The 17,695-nt window shown below is 44.3% G+C and overlaps 1 protein-coding gene across 1 annotated transcript; it reads right to left on the bottom strand.

Moving 5' to 3' along the window:
* Nucleotides 1-507: 507 nt before the first annotated feature.
* LOC140364269 (uncharacterized) lies at nucleotides 508-17,424 on the bottom strand. Its single transcript, XM_072450362.1, has 5 exons — nucleotides 17,270-17,424; nucleotides 16,180-16,288; nucleotides 11,683-11,802; nucleotides 1,902-1,980; nucleotides 508-623 (listed from the first exon to the last, which is right to left on the bottom strand). Exons 1-5 carry the CDS (start codon nucleotides 17,374-17,376, stop codon nucleotides 532-534), a joined length of 507 nt encoding a protein of 168 aa, XP_072306463.1. The 5' UTR covers nucleotides 17,377-17,424; the 3' UTR covers nucleotides 508-531.
* Nucleotides 17,425-17,695: the final 271 nt, after the last annotated feature.

Raw genomic sequence — 17,695 nt, 5'->3', positions numbered from 1 at the left:
AGAGACCCAGGTGCGGAGGAGCTGATGGTGTTTGGAGCTGTGGAATCGCGCTGGGTGAGTCCTGGGGGAACTGACCGACTGAATGTTTCAGACTGAATTGCTCAGATTGGGAACGGATCAGAATCTGAGGAAATGGCTCATGGTTGGTTTGAATGAACGCGCTGTACTGAGTGTCTCTCTGTCGAGAGAGCAGAGACAACAAGAGATGCTGGGATTGGCCTCTGCATATATAGGCCTGTGTAATAAGAGGCGTGGTTAAAGACTGGAGGTGTGGTTGCTGGGGAAGTAAGAGGTTGAGACGTGGTCCTGCTCCCGAATCTAAGTTAGCGATTACATCTCCAACTACACTCAAATGCATTGATCATAAAAACACCGGATCACCTTATGTGTCTTTGAAAATGTTGAGAGGAGAGCTACAGGCAAGATTTGGAATAAAAATAAATTTTACAAATAAAGCACATCAAAATGTTCAAATGATAAAAATAACTGTTAACAACATGCATAAATTCATCAGCTGTTGGAGCAGTGTGGTCAGTCGACAGTGCAGTTTGCTGAAGACCTCTGAGTGCACATGAAGTCACTGGTCAGCTCCTTGTACCCGCGCACCTCCGTCAGCCCACTCCCTGGAACACAAAGACTGTAGTTAAACAGGTGATAGTACTGGTGACCACAATCCCCTCTGTAACAGCTATGACCACACCCTCTGTGACATGGCCAGCAGCCCCAGTGCACTCTCTGTAACACAGTGGTTCTTAACCTTTTTGGAGGTACTGAACCCCACCAGTTTCTTAAGTGCACCGAATCCTTCTTAATTGGAAAAATCAAATATGTTTTTATTTCAAATTCAAAACATAGGTATATATTTTACTGGTTCACAAAATGAACCATGCATCAACATCCCTGTGTTTTGAAGAACAAAATCATCAAAACATGACATTACTTCTACTTCTGCTCCCTTCAGAGACCAGTTCAAGTGCCACTCTCATGTCATTTTCGCAACAAAGTCTGTTCCTTTTCTTATTTTTTATGTCCAGCATCCTCGAAAAGAATCGCTCGCAAATATATTATATTATAGTATAGTAGTTATAGAAAAGGACAAGGGAAATGGCCCCAGAGGCTGATCTTTTGGCACTTTTGGGGCCAAGCCGGTACCAAGACTTTGCCCAGAAAGGTGGGCTTTGATTCAGTGTAAAATATTAAGAAAGAAATCACAAAATGTACCATCACAACTCGACTTCTGAGTGCACCAAATTCCCTGCAGCACAGATAGGGCAAAAGGGGTGTGTCGTCACAAATCATATGAGTCGGATGTGTGTCTTGACCTCCGCCGAACCCCTGAGATTGACTCACCGAACCCCTGGGGTTCGATCGAACCCAGGTTAAGAACCACTGCTGTAACAGCTATGACCACACCCTCTGCAACATGACCAGCAGCCCCAGGGCACTCTCTGTAACAGCTATGACCACACCCTCTGTAACATGACCAGCAGCCCAGGGCACTCTCTGTAACAGCTATGACCACACCCTCTGCAACATGACCAGCAGCCCAGGGCACTCTCTGTAACAGCTATGACCACACCCTCTGTAACATGACCAGCAGCCCAGGGCACTCTCTGTAACAGCTATGACCACACCCTCTGTAACATGACCAGCAGCCCAGGGCACTCTCTGTAACAGCTATGACCACACCCTCTGTAACATGACCAGCAGCCCAGGGCACTCTCTGTAACAGCTATGACCACACCCTCTGTAACATGACCAGCAGCCCCAGGGCACTCTCTGTAACAGCTATGACCACACCCTCTGTAACATGACCAGCAGCCCCAGGGCACTCCCTGTGCCAGTGATGACAAGTGTTACATGTCAGATGTTACATCAGCAAAAAGGTGCCAGAATCTCACCTTCCACCAGGTTGTACAGGTTACAGTAGTTGGTGCCGTGGTCTTTGATGGCGTACCACGTCTGAGAGATGGACATCGCCTAAAAGTATAAGATCCATGGATATGAATAACCATATTCTTCAGTGTATCTATGTCATATGTGTAGACTGGGTGTTTGGGCCATACTAAAGGAAATAAACATGACCTAACCATATAAAAATCACAATAAATGTTCAAGTTGCTTTGATCCTTCAGGAGAGGTCCACGATAGAAAAGGTTTCAAAAGGTAGTCATCTGGGCCAGTATGCCAAAACTTTGAATCGAGATCAAAATTATCCCCAGTTCCAATTCCCTGGAGTCTGATCCATGGATCAGATTTCAATCCCCTTATTTCAAACTTTGCTGGATTGGATTATGGCAAAATTATCCTGATCCAAATTTCCAGGAAATTGAAGTGATGCAGGAGCTGCAGATTTGACTAAAAGTAGAAATTTCACCCGTAAATAATAATTTAATGTCTAGCTGGTTAAAAATACTTATTATTAATACCATTTTTTTTTTACTCAATTAACTCCTAAATATGAGATACTATCTTATGAGATAGATTTTTGTTTTTTGTAAACGCAATGCCCCTCCGTAGGAATGCGCTGTAAAACTCTGAAATACTCAAAGGAGCAAATATGCGGATCAAGGACAGGATTGGGATTTACAAATCTGGATTTGAATTTTCTGGATCTAATCTGGTTTGAAATCAGATTTGTAAAAAATACAATCCAGCTGGATTCATCGTGTTGGATTATGTTTAAAATACTGGCCCTGGATGATTACCAAATAAGATAAGATAAGATAAGATATTCCTTTATTGTCCCACATGGGGAAATTTCATTGGTGCAACGCAGGTAGATACAGAGGTAGATACAGAAGAACAGATCACTTATAGGAAGTCTGAAAAACACTTTCAGTAGAAGATCTCCTATAAATAAATAAAAACTCCCATAGATAAATAAATAAATAAATACCATTGCATGTGATCCCGACAGTAATTGCACATGAATATGTGTCACGACAGCACATAGATTGCACGTAGGTCATACGTTTTAAACCTTTCCACTAAACATGTAATTTAACCTTTGAAGGTGCTGTCCCTGATTTTTTTACCTTTTCAAAACTTTCAAAACTTGAATGAAAGTACAAGTTTTAGCTAATACAAATGTTTTTTGTTAACGAGCTCGCCATGCCCACATTTGGAATTGTATCAAAAATCAAAAGAATTACCTATAATCACACATGGGTGTAGTTTATTTTTACACATTTCAAACCTTTTGACTGAAAATCCAAGGTGGAAAAAAGTTAAGTATGAGGTGTAAAAATGTGAACAAATTGGGTTTCGCCCACAATGGGGCAACCTGTGGGGTTTTGGGCGTGGTCATAAAAAAACGTTTTAATTCCTGATATGAGGTATGTTTGTACCAAGTTTCATGTCTAAGATGAAAAAGGCATTGCAGATGGAGCTAGCGAGCTAGCTTAAATTTTTCACCGATCCAGAATTTTGGGTCAAACCAAGTTTCGTTTTCGTCAACGTTCATGGCTTTGTCACATTGGGCCCGGTCACAAATAGATTTTCTTCTATGAGAGAAGAAAATCTAATTTGGAGAGGGCGCTAGAGAGCCAAGATAGCTACTATAATTAGGCCCGAGCCCCAGCAGGGCTCGGGCCTAATTGCAACTGCGGCGCAGCCCGCATGTTTGGTGCCCCGTCGCCCCTGGCAAGTACAGTGAACTAGCCCATGCCGAAGGCATGGATCATGCATACTTACTCCTGCTATGACAGAAATAGTCAACAATGAGTGAATGGGCGTAGCCCATTCACTCATTGTTGACAACAGCAGCGCGAAGCGCTGCATTCCTCCAAAAACCCTCCTGACATCGTCCCGTACGCGAGAATCCATGCCGCAGGCATGGGCCATGCTTGTTTCTGCTCAAATCAATGGAAGTCTATGGGGAGTGGGCGGGGCATCCCGACGAAATAGGGAGTGACGAGCGCGTAAGCGCTCGTAATGATGATTCCACCCCATGGCGGCATGGGGAAGGCTTAGAGCTTTCAAACAATGTATAATTTGTTGTTATAGTGGAAACGGCTATATTGTTTTTGCTAAAAATATTATTATTTTTATTAGGCCCGAGCGCCACAAGCTGGCGAGAGGCCTATTAGTCCCGTAAGGCCGTGCGAAGCACGGCTGCGAAAGTGCGCACGAAATCGAGCGCGAAGCGCTTGCCCACTTCCAAACGCTCACTAACGCACTCCTTCACTCATGCACGCCCCGTGCATACTAATTATTAGTAGGAAAATGGAACATTACCATTGTAAACGGGCAAAGCCCGTGCAAAAGTGCGCACTAAACGAGCGCTTTACATTGGGATGACGGCCGCAAATTGAAGCGGTCGTCATCCCCATATAAAGCACTCATTTGCGCTAAGTAGCTCACGAATACGTTCCCCATCTCTTGCATGTTCCGTGCATATAAGCATGTAATGCAAAAATTGAACATTATTACTGTATAGAGGGCCAAAAACACAAAGTGGGCGGAGCCCACTCAAAATTAACGAAAGTACCCGTCAGTGACCAGGGACCCACACCATGAGGTAGGAAAGCGCGAGCGCTTTCCCAAAATGTATAGTTTATGATATTTGAAAAATGGGAAACATTGTTTTCGCATCGGAATATTATTCTTTCTTCTTCTTTCTTCTCGGGACCAACCCCCCCATTTTTCACCCAGTGAACATTGACGAAAAGTCACAAAAATTTGCACACCTCTAAAAATCGTGCCTCTCTACATTCTGGCTATTTCTCTTTTCTAAAATAAAAAAAAAATTGGCGCGTTAGCGCCCCAAAATGTACCAAAAATGCATTGAGAGATGGGAAATGACCCAAAGAAAATCTGATCGTAGAATCATGAAATTTGGCGCAGAGGTAGATGGTGACAAGAGAAGTAAAAAATATTATTACGGCAACGGCGTCCGCCCAACCAAATGTCGGCCATATTGCTTCAAAAATGGCTAAACATGACTTTGGAGTTTTTCCAAACTTTTACGAACTCCTCCCAGGGCGTTGGCCCTAAAAAGCTGAAATTTGGTGAAAATGCTACTGAGGAGTGGGACATCAAAAGTTATCCAAATTACATTGATACCTCTCACGGTCTCTGTGCGGCGAAGCCGCAAACTGTAGCTAGAATTTCAGAAATCTCCCATATTTAAAATTTCTGCCGTTTGCGCAGATAAAGTCCGAATTGCGTCAAATTAGAATCAGTTGTTAAACTCTTTGCCTTAAACCTACTTGAAGTGAAATAAATTAATTTGGCGCCACAGCGCCCCCTACAGATTTTATATGGAGGTTAAATGTTTAGTTTTGCGAAATTATATGAAATTTGACACACAACTCAATTTTGGCCCCATCAAAAAAGTCAATGAGACCCATGTCATAATTGTTATGGCGTTGCCGTAACGATGACCGAAACCTTCCATTTTATTCCAATGGGGAAATCGCCAGAACATGTTTACACTTTAGACTTTCACAAACTCCTCCTAGGGCGTTAGACATATTAACCTGAAATTTGGTGAGACTCATCTTCAGGACCATCAAAAGTTATCCACATTTTCATTCAAAGAGTCACGGTATCTGTGCGGCAAAGCCGCACATTTTGCCAAGAATTCAAAATAAAATAGCTTTTTGATGTAAAACAAAGGGGAGAAGATGTGACAGCGTCACAGATTCAGCAGTAGGCGTAATAAAAGGACAATTGGGGCGCGTTAGCGCCCCCTCCTCTTGCGGCGTGGCGGCGGTGTGGCGGCGGCGGCGTGGCGAGGGCCGATCATTGCCGCTTGCGGCTATATTTAGGCCCGAGCCCCAGCAGGGCGTAGGGCCTATTGCTCCCGCAACGCTGCCGAAGGCAGCGTTGCAACTGTCTGCCCCGTCGCCCCTGGCAAGTACAGTGAACTAGCCCATGCCGAAGGCATGGATCATGCATACTTACTCCTGCTATGACAGAAATAGTCAACAATTTGTGAATGGGCGTAGCCCATTCACAAATTGTTGACAACAGCAGCGCGAAGCGCTGCATTCCTCCAAAAACCCTCCTGGCATCGTCCTGTACGCGAGAATCCATGCCGCAGGCATGGGCCATGCTTGTATCTGCTCAAATCAATGGAAGTCTATGGGGAGTGGGCGGGGCATCCCGACGGAATGGGGAGTGACGAGCGCGTAAGCGCTCGTAATGATGATTCCACCCCATGGCGGCATGGGGAAGGCTTAGAGCTTTCAAACGATGTATAATTTGTTGTTATAGTGGAAACGGCTATATTGTTTTTGCTAAAAATATTATTATTTTTATTTTTATTTTTCTTGTTCTTCTGCTTTTTGAGCTCTAATTTGACCCCCTGAACATGCTCAAAAACTCACCAAACTTTGCCCAAAATTCAGAATCGGCGAAAAATTTGATTTTTTCTGGGCCATTTTTTTTTTCCGTTAAAAAATGGCGCGACAGCGCTACCGACAAAAGTCAAAATACATTGCGCCTATGGGAGACGCCCCGAGGTCAACTTTGTCGTAAAGCTACGAAATTCGGAACACGCATTCCTCTTGTGAGGACAAAAAAAAAAATTATTGTGGCCACGCCCCCAGACTTACCCTATGGCCGCCATGTTCCTTTTAAAATGAAAACACGCTGTGTTAGCCATTTTGTTCACGTCAAACTTTGATGAACTCCTCCTAGGGCGTTTTTCCCACCGACTTCAAAATCGGCGTACGTCCTCTGGACAAGTGGGGCATCTAAAGTTATCCAATTTTTTGAGATACCTTTTGCGGTCTGTGTGCAGCGCAGCCACAAAGTTGGACAACTTATTTTGGAATATTGCAGATCTAAAAATTGCTCCCATTTGATCAAAACGAGTCCGATTAGAACCAAATTTGAATCAGTTGTTAAACTTTCAAGTTTGGACCAGTTTAGGATGACAAAATTGAAATGGGCGCGATAGCGCCCCCTACAGAGTTGCCTTTGAGTGAACATTGATGGACAAAAACTGGTTTTACACAAATGTTCTAAACTTTGCCCAAAATTCTATTTTGGGGTCCCGAGCAAAAGGCCAATCAAACTTATGCCTTAATTTTTACGGCGTAGCCGTAGCCATGACGGAAACCTCCCATGTTATCCCTATGGGAAAATTGCTAAATCTCTCGAATATCCACATTTTTTCTGTTTCACACTTTAACGAACTCCTCCTAGGGCGTTTTGCCCACCGACCTCAAAATCGTTGTACGTCCCCTAGACAAGTGGGGCATCTAAAGTTATCCAAATTTTAAGGATAACTTCTACGGTCTCTGTGCGACGGAGCCGCAAACTTTTCCCTGAATTCTGACTATTTGGCCTTCAGAGTGGCCTATAAACAATAGAGTTTTTCCAAATGACATGATATTTTGCACAAAATTCTAATTTGCCATCCTGATCATAAAAGTATGAGAGCCAAAGTCATATTTTGTACGGCGTAACCGTAATGATGACAGAAACATCCCATGATATCCTTATGGGAAAATCGCGAAATTGCTCAAATCACCACATTTTTACGCTTCACACTTTAACGAACTCCTCCAAGGGCGATTGTCCGATCAAACTCATATTTGGGGAAAATCATCTACACAAGTGGGGCATCAAAAGTTATCCATATTTTGATTTTAAGTACTAGGGTCTCTGTGTGGTAGAGCCGCAAATATATGTCACAAATGGGAAAAACGCCAAATCCTTGAAATGTTCACATTTACGCTTCACACTTTAACAAACTCCTCCGTGGGCAATAGCTCGATCAAGCTTTACTTTGGGAAATATCATCTACACAAGCGCGGCATCAAAAGTTATCCATATTTTTATTCCAAGTGCTACGGTCTCTGTGCGGCGGCGCAGCAAATTTGACTGACACTTGTGTTCATTTGCACTGGATTGGCCATGTCCAATGTGTCCCCGTCTGTCAAGTTCTTTTTTAATTCAACACACAATAAGGGCGCCATCTTTATCAAGTCGAAAGCGCAGAGTCGGAAGGCCGGCGGCCCGCGAGGGCTGTTGGATGCCGCTTGCGGCTTTAATTTTTCTAATTTGACCCCCTGAACATGCTCAAAAACTCACCAAACTTTGCCCAAAATTCAGAATCGGCGAAAAATTTTGTTTTTTCTGGGCCATTTTTTTTTTCCTAAAAAAATGGCGCGACAGCGCCACCGACAAAAGTCAAAATACATTGCGCCTATGGGAGACGCCCCGAGGTCAACTTTGTCGTAAAGCTACGAAATTCGGAACTGGCATTCCTCTTGTGAGGACAAAAAACAAATATTATTGTGGCCACGCCCCCAGACTTACCCTATGGCCGCCATGTTCCTTTGAAAATGAAAACACGCTGTGTTAGCCATTTTGTTCACGTCAAACTTTGACAAACTCCTCCTAGGGCGTTTTGCCCACCGACTTCAAAATCGGCGTACGTCCTCTGGACAAGTGGGGCATCTAAAGTTATCCAATTTTTTGAGATACCTTTTACGGTCTGTGTGCGGCGCAGCCGCAAAGTTGGACAACTTATTTTGGGATATTGCAGATCTAAAAATTGTTCCCATTTGATCAAAACAAGTCCGATTAGGACCAAATTTGAATCAGTTGTTCAACTTTCTAGTTTGGACCAGTTTATGATGACAAAATTGAAATGGGCGCGATAGTGCCCCCTACAGAGTGACCTTTAAATTAACATTGAAGGTCAAAAATTAGTTTTACCAAAATTTTCTAAACTTTACCCAAAATTCTATTTTGGCGTCCCGATCAAAAAAGCCAATCAGACAAATGCCTTAATTTTTACGGCGTAGTCGTAGCGATGACATAAACCTCCCATGTTATCCCTATGGGAAAACCGCTAAATCTCTCGAATATCAACATTTTTCTGTTTCACACTTTAACGAATTACTTCTAGTGCGTTTTGCCCACCGTCCTCAAAATCGGTGTACGTCCTCTAGACAAGTGGGGCATCTAAAGTTATCCAAATTTTAAGGATAGCTTTTACGGTCTCTGTGCGACGGAGCCGCAAACGTTTCCCAGAATTCTGACTATTTGGCCTTCAGAGTGGCCTATAAACAATAGAGTTTTTCCAAATGACATGATATTTTGAACAAAATTCTAATTTGCCATCCTGATCATAAAAGTATGAGAGCCAAAGTCATATTTTGTACGGCGTAACCGTAGCGATGACAGAAACATCCCATGTTATCCTTATGGGAAAATCGTAGAATCGCTCAAATCACCACATTTTTACGCTTCACACTTTAACAAACTCCTCCGTGGGCAATAGCTCGATCAAGCTTTACTTTGGGAAATATGATCTACACAAGCGGGGCATCAAAAGTTATCCATATTTATATTCTAAGTGCTACGGTCTCTGTGCGGCGGCGCAGCACATTTGACTGACACTTGTGTCCATTTGCACTGGATTGGCCATGTCCAATGTGTCCCCGTCTGTCAAGTTCTTTTTTAATTCAACACACAATAAGGGCGCCATCTTTATCAAGTCGAAAGCGCAGAGTCGGAAGGCCGGCGGCCCGCGAGGCCTGTTGGATGCCGCTTGCGGCTTTAATATATCATTGTGTTCAGCAAAGAAATGTGCACGAACGCTCCAATTAAATTTAAAATGTTTAAGAAACGTATATATTTTTTTCATTTATTACACCTACTGCTGAATCTGTGACGCTGTCGCATTTTCCCCTTTGCTTTACATATGAAGGGAAAGGTTTGCAGCTCCACCGCACAAAGTCCGTGACTCTAAGAATACAAATTTTGCTAACTTTTGATGGTTCACCCCTGAAGATGAGTCTCACCAAATGTCATGGTAATAGGGCTAACGCCCCAGGAGGAGTTTGTAAAAGTATAAAGTGTCAGTCTGCGACAAGTTGGCCACAGTCCAGGATGTACCCCGCCTAAGGCCCGAAGTCACTGGGATAGGCTCCAGTCACCTGCGACCCCGAAAGGGAACAAGCGGTGGAAAATGGATGGATGGATGGATGGATAAAGTGTCAGCATGTTAAAATCTCAGAGATCTGGCGATTTCCCCATTGGAATAACATGGGAGGTTTCTGTCATCGCTATGGCTATGCTGTTACAAATATGACATGGTACTCATTCACTTTTTGATCGGGATGCCAAAATGAAATTTTGTGCAAAATTTCGAAACATTTTACCCTCCATATAAAATGTTATGTAACTCTGTAGGGGGCGCCGTCTCGCCAAATCAATTTATTTCATTAAAAAATGTTTAGGGTAAAGGGTTTGACAACTGATTCAAATTTGACGCAATTCAGACTTTATCTGCACAACCGGCAGCAAATTTAAAATTTGGGAAATTTCCATAATTGTAGCTACAGTTTGTGACAGGGTCAATGTACTTTTGGACAACTTTTGATGTCTCACTCCTCAACCAAAGTTCACCAATATCCAGCTTTTTCTGGCCAACGCCCTGGGAGGAGTTGGTAAACGTAAGACATTTAGAAAAACTCCCGAGTCATGCTTAGCACATTTTTTTGGGCCATTTCCTATCTCTCAGTGCATTTTTTTCTACATTTGGGGGCGCTGACGCACCAGTTTTTTAAATTTTAGAAAAAGGAGATAGTCAGAGAGGCACAATTTTTAGAGGTGTGCAAATTTTTGTGACTTTTTTTCAGTGTTCACTGGGTGAAAAATAGGGGGGTTGGAAGAAGAAGAAGGAAGATTTCCCATTTTTCAAATATCATAAACTATACATTTTCGGAAAGCGCTCCTACATCATGGTGTGGGTCCCTGGTCACTTTCGTAGTACTTTCGTTAATTTTGAGTGGGCTCCGCCCACTTTGTGTTTTTGGCCTTCTATACAGTAATATTGTTACATTTTTGCATTACATGCTTATATGCACGGAACATGCAAGAGATGGGGAACGTACTCGTGAGCTACTTAGTGCAAATGAGTGCTTTATATGGGGATAACGACCGCTTCAATTCACGGCCGTCATCCCCATATAAAGCGCTCATTTAGTGCGCACTTTTGCACGGGCTTCGCCCGTTTACAATGATAATGTTTCATTTTCCTGCTACTAAATAGTCTGCACGGGACGTGCATGAGTGAAGGAGTGCGTTAGTGAGTGTTTGGAAGTGGGCGACGTGCACACTTTCGCAGCCGTGCGAAGTGCGACCTCAAGGAACTAATAGGCCTCTAGCCAGCTTGTGGCGCTCGGGCCTAATAATAATATTGTATATGATTGTTATGTATTTGGTTGTACTGTTATGGTTAAGTGTTCGTGTATGGATGTGAATGTCAATGTGCGTGTCACTGTATTGGTAACCTTTCATTTTATGTGCAATGCTGTGCATTAAAATAGGAAAGGTTTCCTATAGGCTGTCCAGGGAATATCGTCCCTCAACATGTCTGCCCCTTGCTCTTTGTGGTTGGGTTTGTATGACAATTCAATTCAAGTTTTTTTATTTATTTATCTATGTATGTATTGTATTGTATTGTATTGTAAGAGATGTATCCATGTATTCAAATAAAGTATATTAAAAAACTATATACACATGCATACACACATATACATAAATACAATTAGTATATACATTTACAATAGTTTTGGACAGGACAAATGCAGTAGTTAGTTTACTAATCAATTCACGAGGAAAGTCAATTACAGCCCTTTTGTTTTGTTTGAACCTTTGTTGAGTTATGAAGTACTAAATAAATGCAAATGTTAAAGTCACGTAGCCTACCGAGACGTGGCAGCTGGTGAAGAAGTGGAAGGGCATCAGGCGTATGTGGATGTTGTCCACGTGTCTCTTGAAGCGTGTGGTGTGTTTGGCCTCGATGAAGTGCACTGAGGCCGACTGCAGCTGCAACCAGGAAGCAACAACATCAGCTACCATCCAGCCGGGGGCCCCGAGCAAACATGTCCAACCAGTGTAATCCTCATTCATCCAGCAGGGGGCCCCGAGCAAACATGTCCAACCAGTGTAATCCTCATTCATCCAGCAGGGGGCCCCGAGCAAACATGTCCAACCAGTGTAATCCTCATTCATCCAGCAGGGGGCCCCGAGCAAACATGTCCAACCAGTGTAATCCTCATTCATCCAGCAGGGGGCCCCGAGCAAACATGGCCAACCAGTGTAATCCTCATTCATCCAGCAGGGGGCCCCGAGCAAACATGTCCAACCAGTGTAATCCTCATTCATCCAGCAGGGGGCCCCGAGCAAACATGTCCAACCAGTGTAATCCTCATTCATCCAGCAGGGGGCCCCGAGCAAACATGTCCAACCAGTGTAATCCTCATTCATCCAGCAGGGGGCCCAGAGCAAACATGTCCAACCAGTGTAATCCTCATTCATCCAGCAGGGGGCCCCGAGCAAACATGTCCAACCAGTGTAATCCTCATTCATCCAGCAGGGGGCCCCGAGCAAACATGTCCAACCAGTGTAATCCTCATTCATCCAGCAGGGGGCCCCGAGCAAACATGTCCAACCAGTGTAATCCTCATTCATCCAGCAGGGGGCCCCGAGCAAACATGTCCAACCAGTGTAATCCTCATTCATCCAGCAGGGGGCCCCGAGCAAACATGGCCAACCAGTGTAATCCTCATTCATCCAGCAGGGGGCCCCGAGCAAACATGTCCAACCAGTGTAATCCTCATTCATCCAGCAGGGGGCCCAGAGCAAACATGTCCAACCAGTGTAATCCTCATTCATCCAGCAGGGGGCCCCGAGCAAACATGTCCAACCAGTGTAATCCTCATTCATCCAGCAGGGGGCCCCGAGCAAACATGTCCAACCAGTGTAATCCTCATTCATCCAGCAGGGGGCCCAGAGCAAACATGTCCAACCAGTGTAATCCTCATTCATCCAGCAGGGGGCCCCGAGCAAACATGTCCAACCAGTGTAATCCTCATTCATCCAGCAGGGGGCCCCGAGCAAACATGTCCAACCAGTGTAATCCTCATTCATCCAGCAGGGGGCCCCGAGCAAACATGGCCAACCAGTGTAATCCTCATTCATCCAGCAGGGGGCCCAGAGCAAACATGTCCAACCAGTGTAATCCTCATTCATCCAGCAGGGGGCCCCGAGCAAACATGTCCAACCAGTGTAATCCTCATTCATCCAGCAGGGGGCCCCGAGCAAACATGTCCAACCAGTGTAATCCTCATTCATCCAGCAGGGGGCCCCGAGCAAACATGGCCAACCAGTGTAATCCTCATTCATCCAGCAGGGGGCCCAGAGCAAACATGTCCAACCAGTGTAATCCTCATTCATCCAGCAGGGGGCCCCGAGCAAACATGTCCAACCAGTGTAATCCTCATTCATCCAGCAGGGGGCCCCGAGCAAACATGTCCAACCGGTGTAATCCTCATTCATCCAGCAGGGGGCCCCGAGCAAACATGTCCAACCAGTGTAATCCTCATTCATCCAGCAGGGGGCCCCGAGCAAACATGTCCAACCAGTGTAATCCTCATTCATCCAGCAGGGGGCCCCGAGCAAACATGTCCAACCAGTGTAATCCTCATTCATCCAGCAGGGGGCCCCGAGCAAACATGTCCAACCAGTGTAATCCTCATTCATCCAGCAGGGGGCCCAGAGCAAACATGTCCAACCAGTGTAATCCTCATTCATCCAGCAGGGGGCCCCGAGCAAACATGTCCAACCAGTGTAATCCTCATTCATCCAGCAGGGGGCCCCGAGCAAACATGTCCAACCAGTGTAATCCTCATTCATCCAGCAGGGGGCCCCGAGCAAACATGTCCAACCAGTGTAATCCTCATTCATCCAGCAGGGGGCCCCGAGCAAACATGTCCAACCAGTGTAATCAGAGCCAGATGTGGAGAAGGCAGACACAGGTAAATCAGCTCACACGGAGAAATAAACTGAGTCTCAGTCTAAACGCAAAGATTCATGTTGTGCACGGACATGCGATACCGCGGTCAGCATTTTGAAACCCGGCCCAACCCGGCCCCCAGTGAGAGCCCGAGGCTGAAAGTTTTCCCCAAACTGAGACGTTGCTCTCTTCCTCCTCCTCGGTCTCTCCTCTGAAGTTTACAGTGAGTGCTTGTTCTGCCTGTGGACCCGAGGCCGGAGGGTGTTCCCAGCACAAGGAGCGGGTTTTACAAACGCAACTAAACAGGTCCAAATAGTGGCGCTCGGCCCAATTTGGGTGCTTTCAGGCGCCGGGTCGCTGCATGTGCTCTGGTCTTGGTCCGTCTCTAAACTCTCAAAGAGCAGACGAGCTGGTGGTGAGCAGAGAAATGATACCAAAATCATACTATTGTTAGAAATAATACCAAAGTCTATTCATAATATTAATGGCGATAATAATAATAGGTCAACTACTATTAATAAAGGTAATATTTCATAATAAATCACCGTCCCTGAAATGTCTTTGAGAATTTATTGGCACTCACCGTCCCCCTACGTCAAACTCAGAGTTTTGTCCCTGGTTATCAATTCAATTCAATATATTTTTGTTGTGCCCAGCAGTTTCCTGGAAGGGTGACAGTTAAAACATATTAAACAATATTCATAGGAAATTGGTAAATGTCCCAGTGCCCCCTGTCCTTAGACCCTCCTTCTGCAGGAAAAACTATACAACTTTTTGGGAGAAAGTAGAAACCTGGAGGAGACCCACAGTGAGAGATCCTCCTCCCACATCATGATCTTTGTGATTCAAAACCATCAAAAACCATCTGTAGGATCTACAATCTGGTGCAGAATATCTTTGTTTTTTACGAGTTTGCTGTCTCTGTACATTGACCCTTCAAATAATCATTAAACCAAACTAAAATATTACACTTTTATCGTAGTTCCGGGGTTTACATGCATCGGAGGGGACAGTGTGGTGGTTCTTTTTAGCATCAGCTGTAAAACATCATCATAAATAGCCAAACAACGCCACCTGAGAAAGGCTCAGGACCAGTTAAGAAAGTTGTTGAATAGACAAACACAAGCTTTAAAGGCGTAATGGACGATTTTTCGCCGATTTGAGAACTCAAGTGGAAGTGCACATGCGCACTCAACCCGTGTGGAAGCAGAGAAAAGCCTCACGACCACACGTGCGTTTGTTTATCAGTGTGATGGATCTCATCATCTCTCGTCTCTGTAGATTTCCGTCTCTTCTGAGCTCGAACTGTCTTTCTCTATCTTCATTTTGTCCCGTCACTGAGGGAACTATATTATGATAGATCCATGCGCTTAGACACACACCGGAATATCAACCACGCATGTGCCGCCAGGGAAACATGCTGCTCTCCTGGGGACGAGCTGAGGAGGCTCTGCAGGTGAACGAGGCTCTGCAGGTGAACCAGGCTCTGCAGGTGCAGTGGGTGTGTCCTATGATCGATACGTGGCAGGACTAATCGGCCGTCCACACCACGAGGAAATGAGACTCAGATTTGGGCCAAAAAATCGTCCATTCAACCTTTAAGTTGTCACATAATAATATTGATTAAATAAATGATCTTGAAATAATGTAACTGTTTTTTTTGTTTGGTTCTCCATTTTCAGCCCCGGATCATCATCCATCACAGTTTGACATGTTTACATGGAAGGAACTGGAGAACTGGAGAACTGGAGAACTTTAAAGATTTCACAATGTGAAGCTGAGAACTACGATTGGTCAGCTGCGTGAAAGTGAAAGTACACAGTGCAGAAAGTACACAGTGCAGAAAGTACACAGTGCAGAAAGTACACAGTGCAGAAAGTACACAGTGCAGAAAGTACACAGTGCAGAAAGTACACAGTGCAGAAAGTACACAGTTCAGAAAGTACACAGTGCAGAAAGTACACAGTGCAGAAAGTACACAGTGCAGAAAGTACACAGTGCAGAAAGTACACAGTGCAGAAAGTACACAGTGCAGAAAGTACACAGTGCAGAAAGTATACAGTGCAGAAAGTACACTGTGCAGTTCCTCATGTCTGAAAATTGTCTTAAATAAGATGTCTGTTTGTATGTATGATTTGTATTTATTGTATCAGAAAACCTAATAAACCTAATGGGAAATGACTAGTTCTTTGGCCTGCAGTTGATGGGGACAAGAGTGGTCTGACATTGGATATTTATTGGTTTGTTCTGGATCCATGCTTTATTCTTCACACTTTCTGGAATACGTTGCATTGATGAACGTCTGACGGCACGTTTCCCCTGCATCCGCTGGATCCACGCCTCAAACTGTAAAAAGCTGAGGGAGGATTCTCTCTGGCCTCTAAAGCTTTAACCTGGCCAACACAAACCTTGTAGAGACAGCGCTGCCCCCTGGTGGTGCAGCTGCTCGTGCTCCTCCAGGCCTTGATCTGAGACACAAGCGCCTCGAAAACCTCCTCACAGCGAATCCCAAAGTACCTGCACAACAACAGAATAATCCATCATTTTCGTTTGGTCATTGGGTGTTTTCATTTGCTTAAAATTACTATCCTTATTAATTTTAGTTTTTTATTAATAAAATAAATCGTTGACCATTTTTATTTTTGTTTGACCATCAAATCGTGGCAACAACACAGTCTCGTCTCTGGAGCAAGCAAACATGTGGAGCACATAACCATAATTGCAGTTAAATAAAAGAAAAGCCCCTTTCATCCCACACAGAGTCTCTCTTAACCTGATTAGACTCATAATCACATGACGTTCAAACCACTCCAAATGAAGTATGAGGCTTGTTCTTCTACATCCGAGGAACAACAATGTCATAAATCAATGTTCTTTACTTTTTCAACACTGGATCACAGTTGCAGCCTATGTTGGCCTTTAAACCTTAGATTACAAGCTTTTAAATTGTTTCAGTGTAAATGGCAATTATTATAATAGCATAAATTGCTACAATAATTGATAGTGGTGCAGATTTGAATGCAAAATAGACGAGTCAAACTGCTCATGTGATGTCACTATAGAAATACTACTATCAGTATTGGTAGGTCATAAATTAGAGACTTGACATTGGTATAATTTAGAGTAAAGGCTAAATATTTGACATATGCCAGTGCCATTTACTACAAACATAATGTGAGATTTCTTCCTCTAAAGTCTGAAGCTTTCACTGACAGAGGACTGGATGTGGACCCCTGCATTAAGAAGACCCCTGTTGATCATTGACCATTAGAAAGGACGGATTCTTGATCTCAATTAAAATTCAATTCATTGTACAGCCCTAGTTAAAAGCTTACTTATACTTTTCCCCACCAATAAGATTATAACGTGAACGTTACAACAACACCGAATTTTACAAATGAAAGAATTTATATTCAAAGTTGTGTCCTACATACATTATACTTCCTGTACTTATAAATCCTGCTCTCGCCAGTACAAAACAAAGACACATGTACCTACCAGTCCACTTTACACTGGGCGTGCAGGGGCCCCGCGGTGCCCGGGTGAGAGGAGAGGAGCATGGCACAGAGCAAGGACACAGCCAGGGCCCTCAAAGCCGGGGCCATACTGAGGCAGAACAACCAGGAACGGAGGACACACACCGTACGGAGGACACACACCGTACGGAGGAGACGGTGCGGAGGACACACACGCCACAGGGCTCAGAGGGGCCAGGGCACGGCACAGGAGCATCATGTGCGTGGAATCAAGGGGCTGCACTAATTAGATCAGAAGCACTAATTAGATCAGAGGCAACAGACAGGAGGCAAGAGCATGTGAGGGAGGAGCGCCCTCTGCCGGCCGCTCCGGGAACAGCAGTGGTAAAGACTAAATGTGAAAAGGTAATACTGTAATATTAAGGATAATATGAACACACAGACTCCT

This window comes from Eucyclogobius newberryi, unplaced genomic scaffold (assembly GCF_026437365.1).
Source record: "Eucyclogobius newberryi isolate DKJ021-1_F unplaced genomic scaffold, fEucNew1.0.hap1 SCAF_18, whole genome shotgun sequence".
In the NCBI taxonomy this organism is placed as follows: domain Eukaryota; kingdom Metazoa; phylum Chordata; class Actinopteri; order Gobiiformes; family Gobiidae; genus Eucyclogobius; species Eucyclogobius newberryi.
The sequence above is the reverse complement of the archived record's forward strand: the minus strand, read 5'-3'. Positions and strand labels throughout refer to the sequence as shown.

What these genes read in the sequence shown, in the direction of transcription:
- LOC140364269 (XM_072450362.1), bottom strand. Translation starts at nt 17,376, where the DNA reads ATGGCCCCGGCTTTGAGGGCCCTGGCTGTGTCCTTGCTCTGTGCCATG. An exon ending in GCCCAGTGTAAAGTGGACTG is followed by an intron (nt 16,289 to 17,269) that starts GTAGGTACATGT and finishes GTTGTTGTGCAG; the next exon opens with GTACTTTGGGATTCGCTGTG. An exon ending in GGCAGCGCTGTCTCTACAAG is followed by an intron (nt 11,803 to 16,179) that starts GTTTGTGTTGGC and finishes TCCTGGTTGCAG; the next exon opens with CTGCAGTCGGCCTCAGTGCA.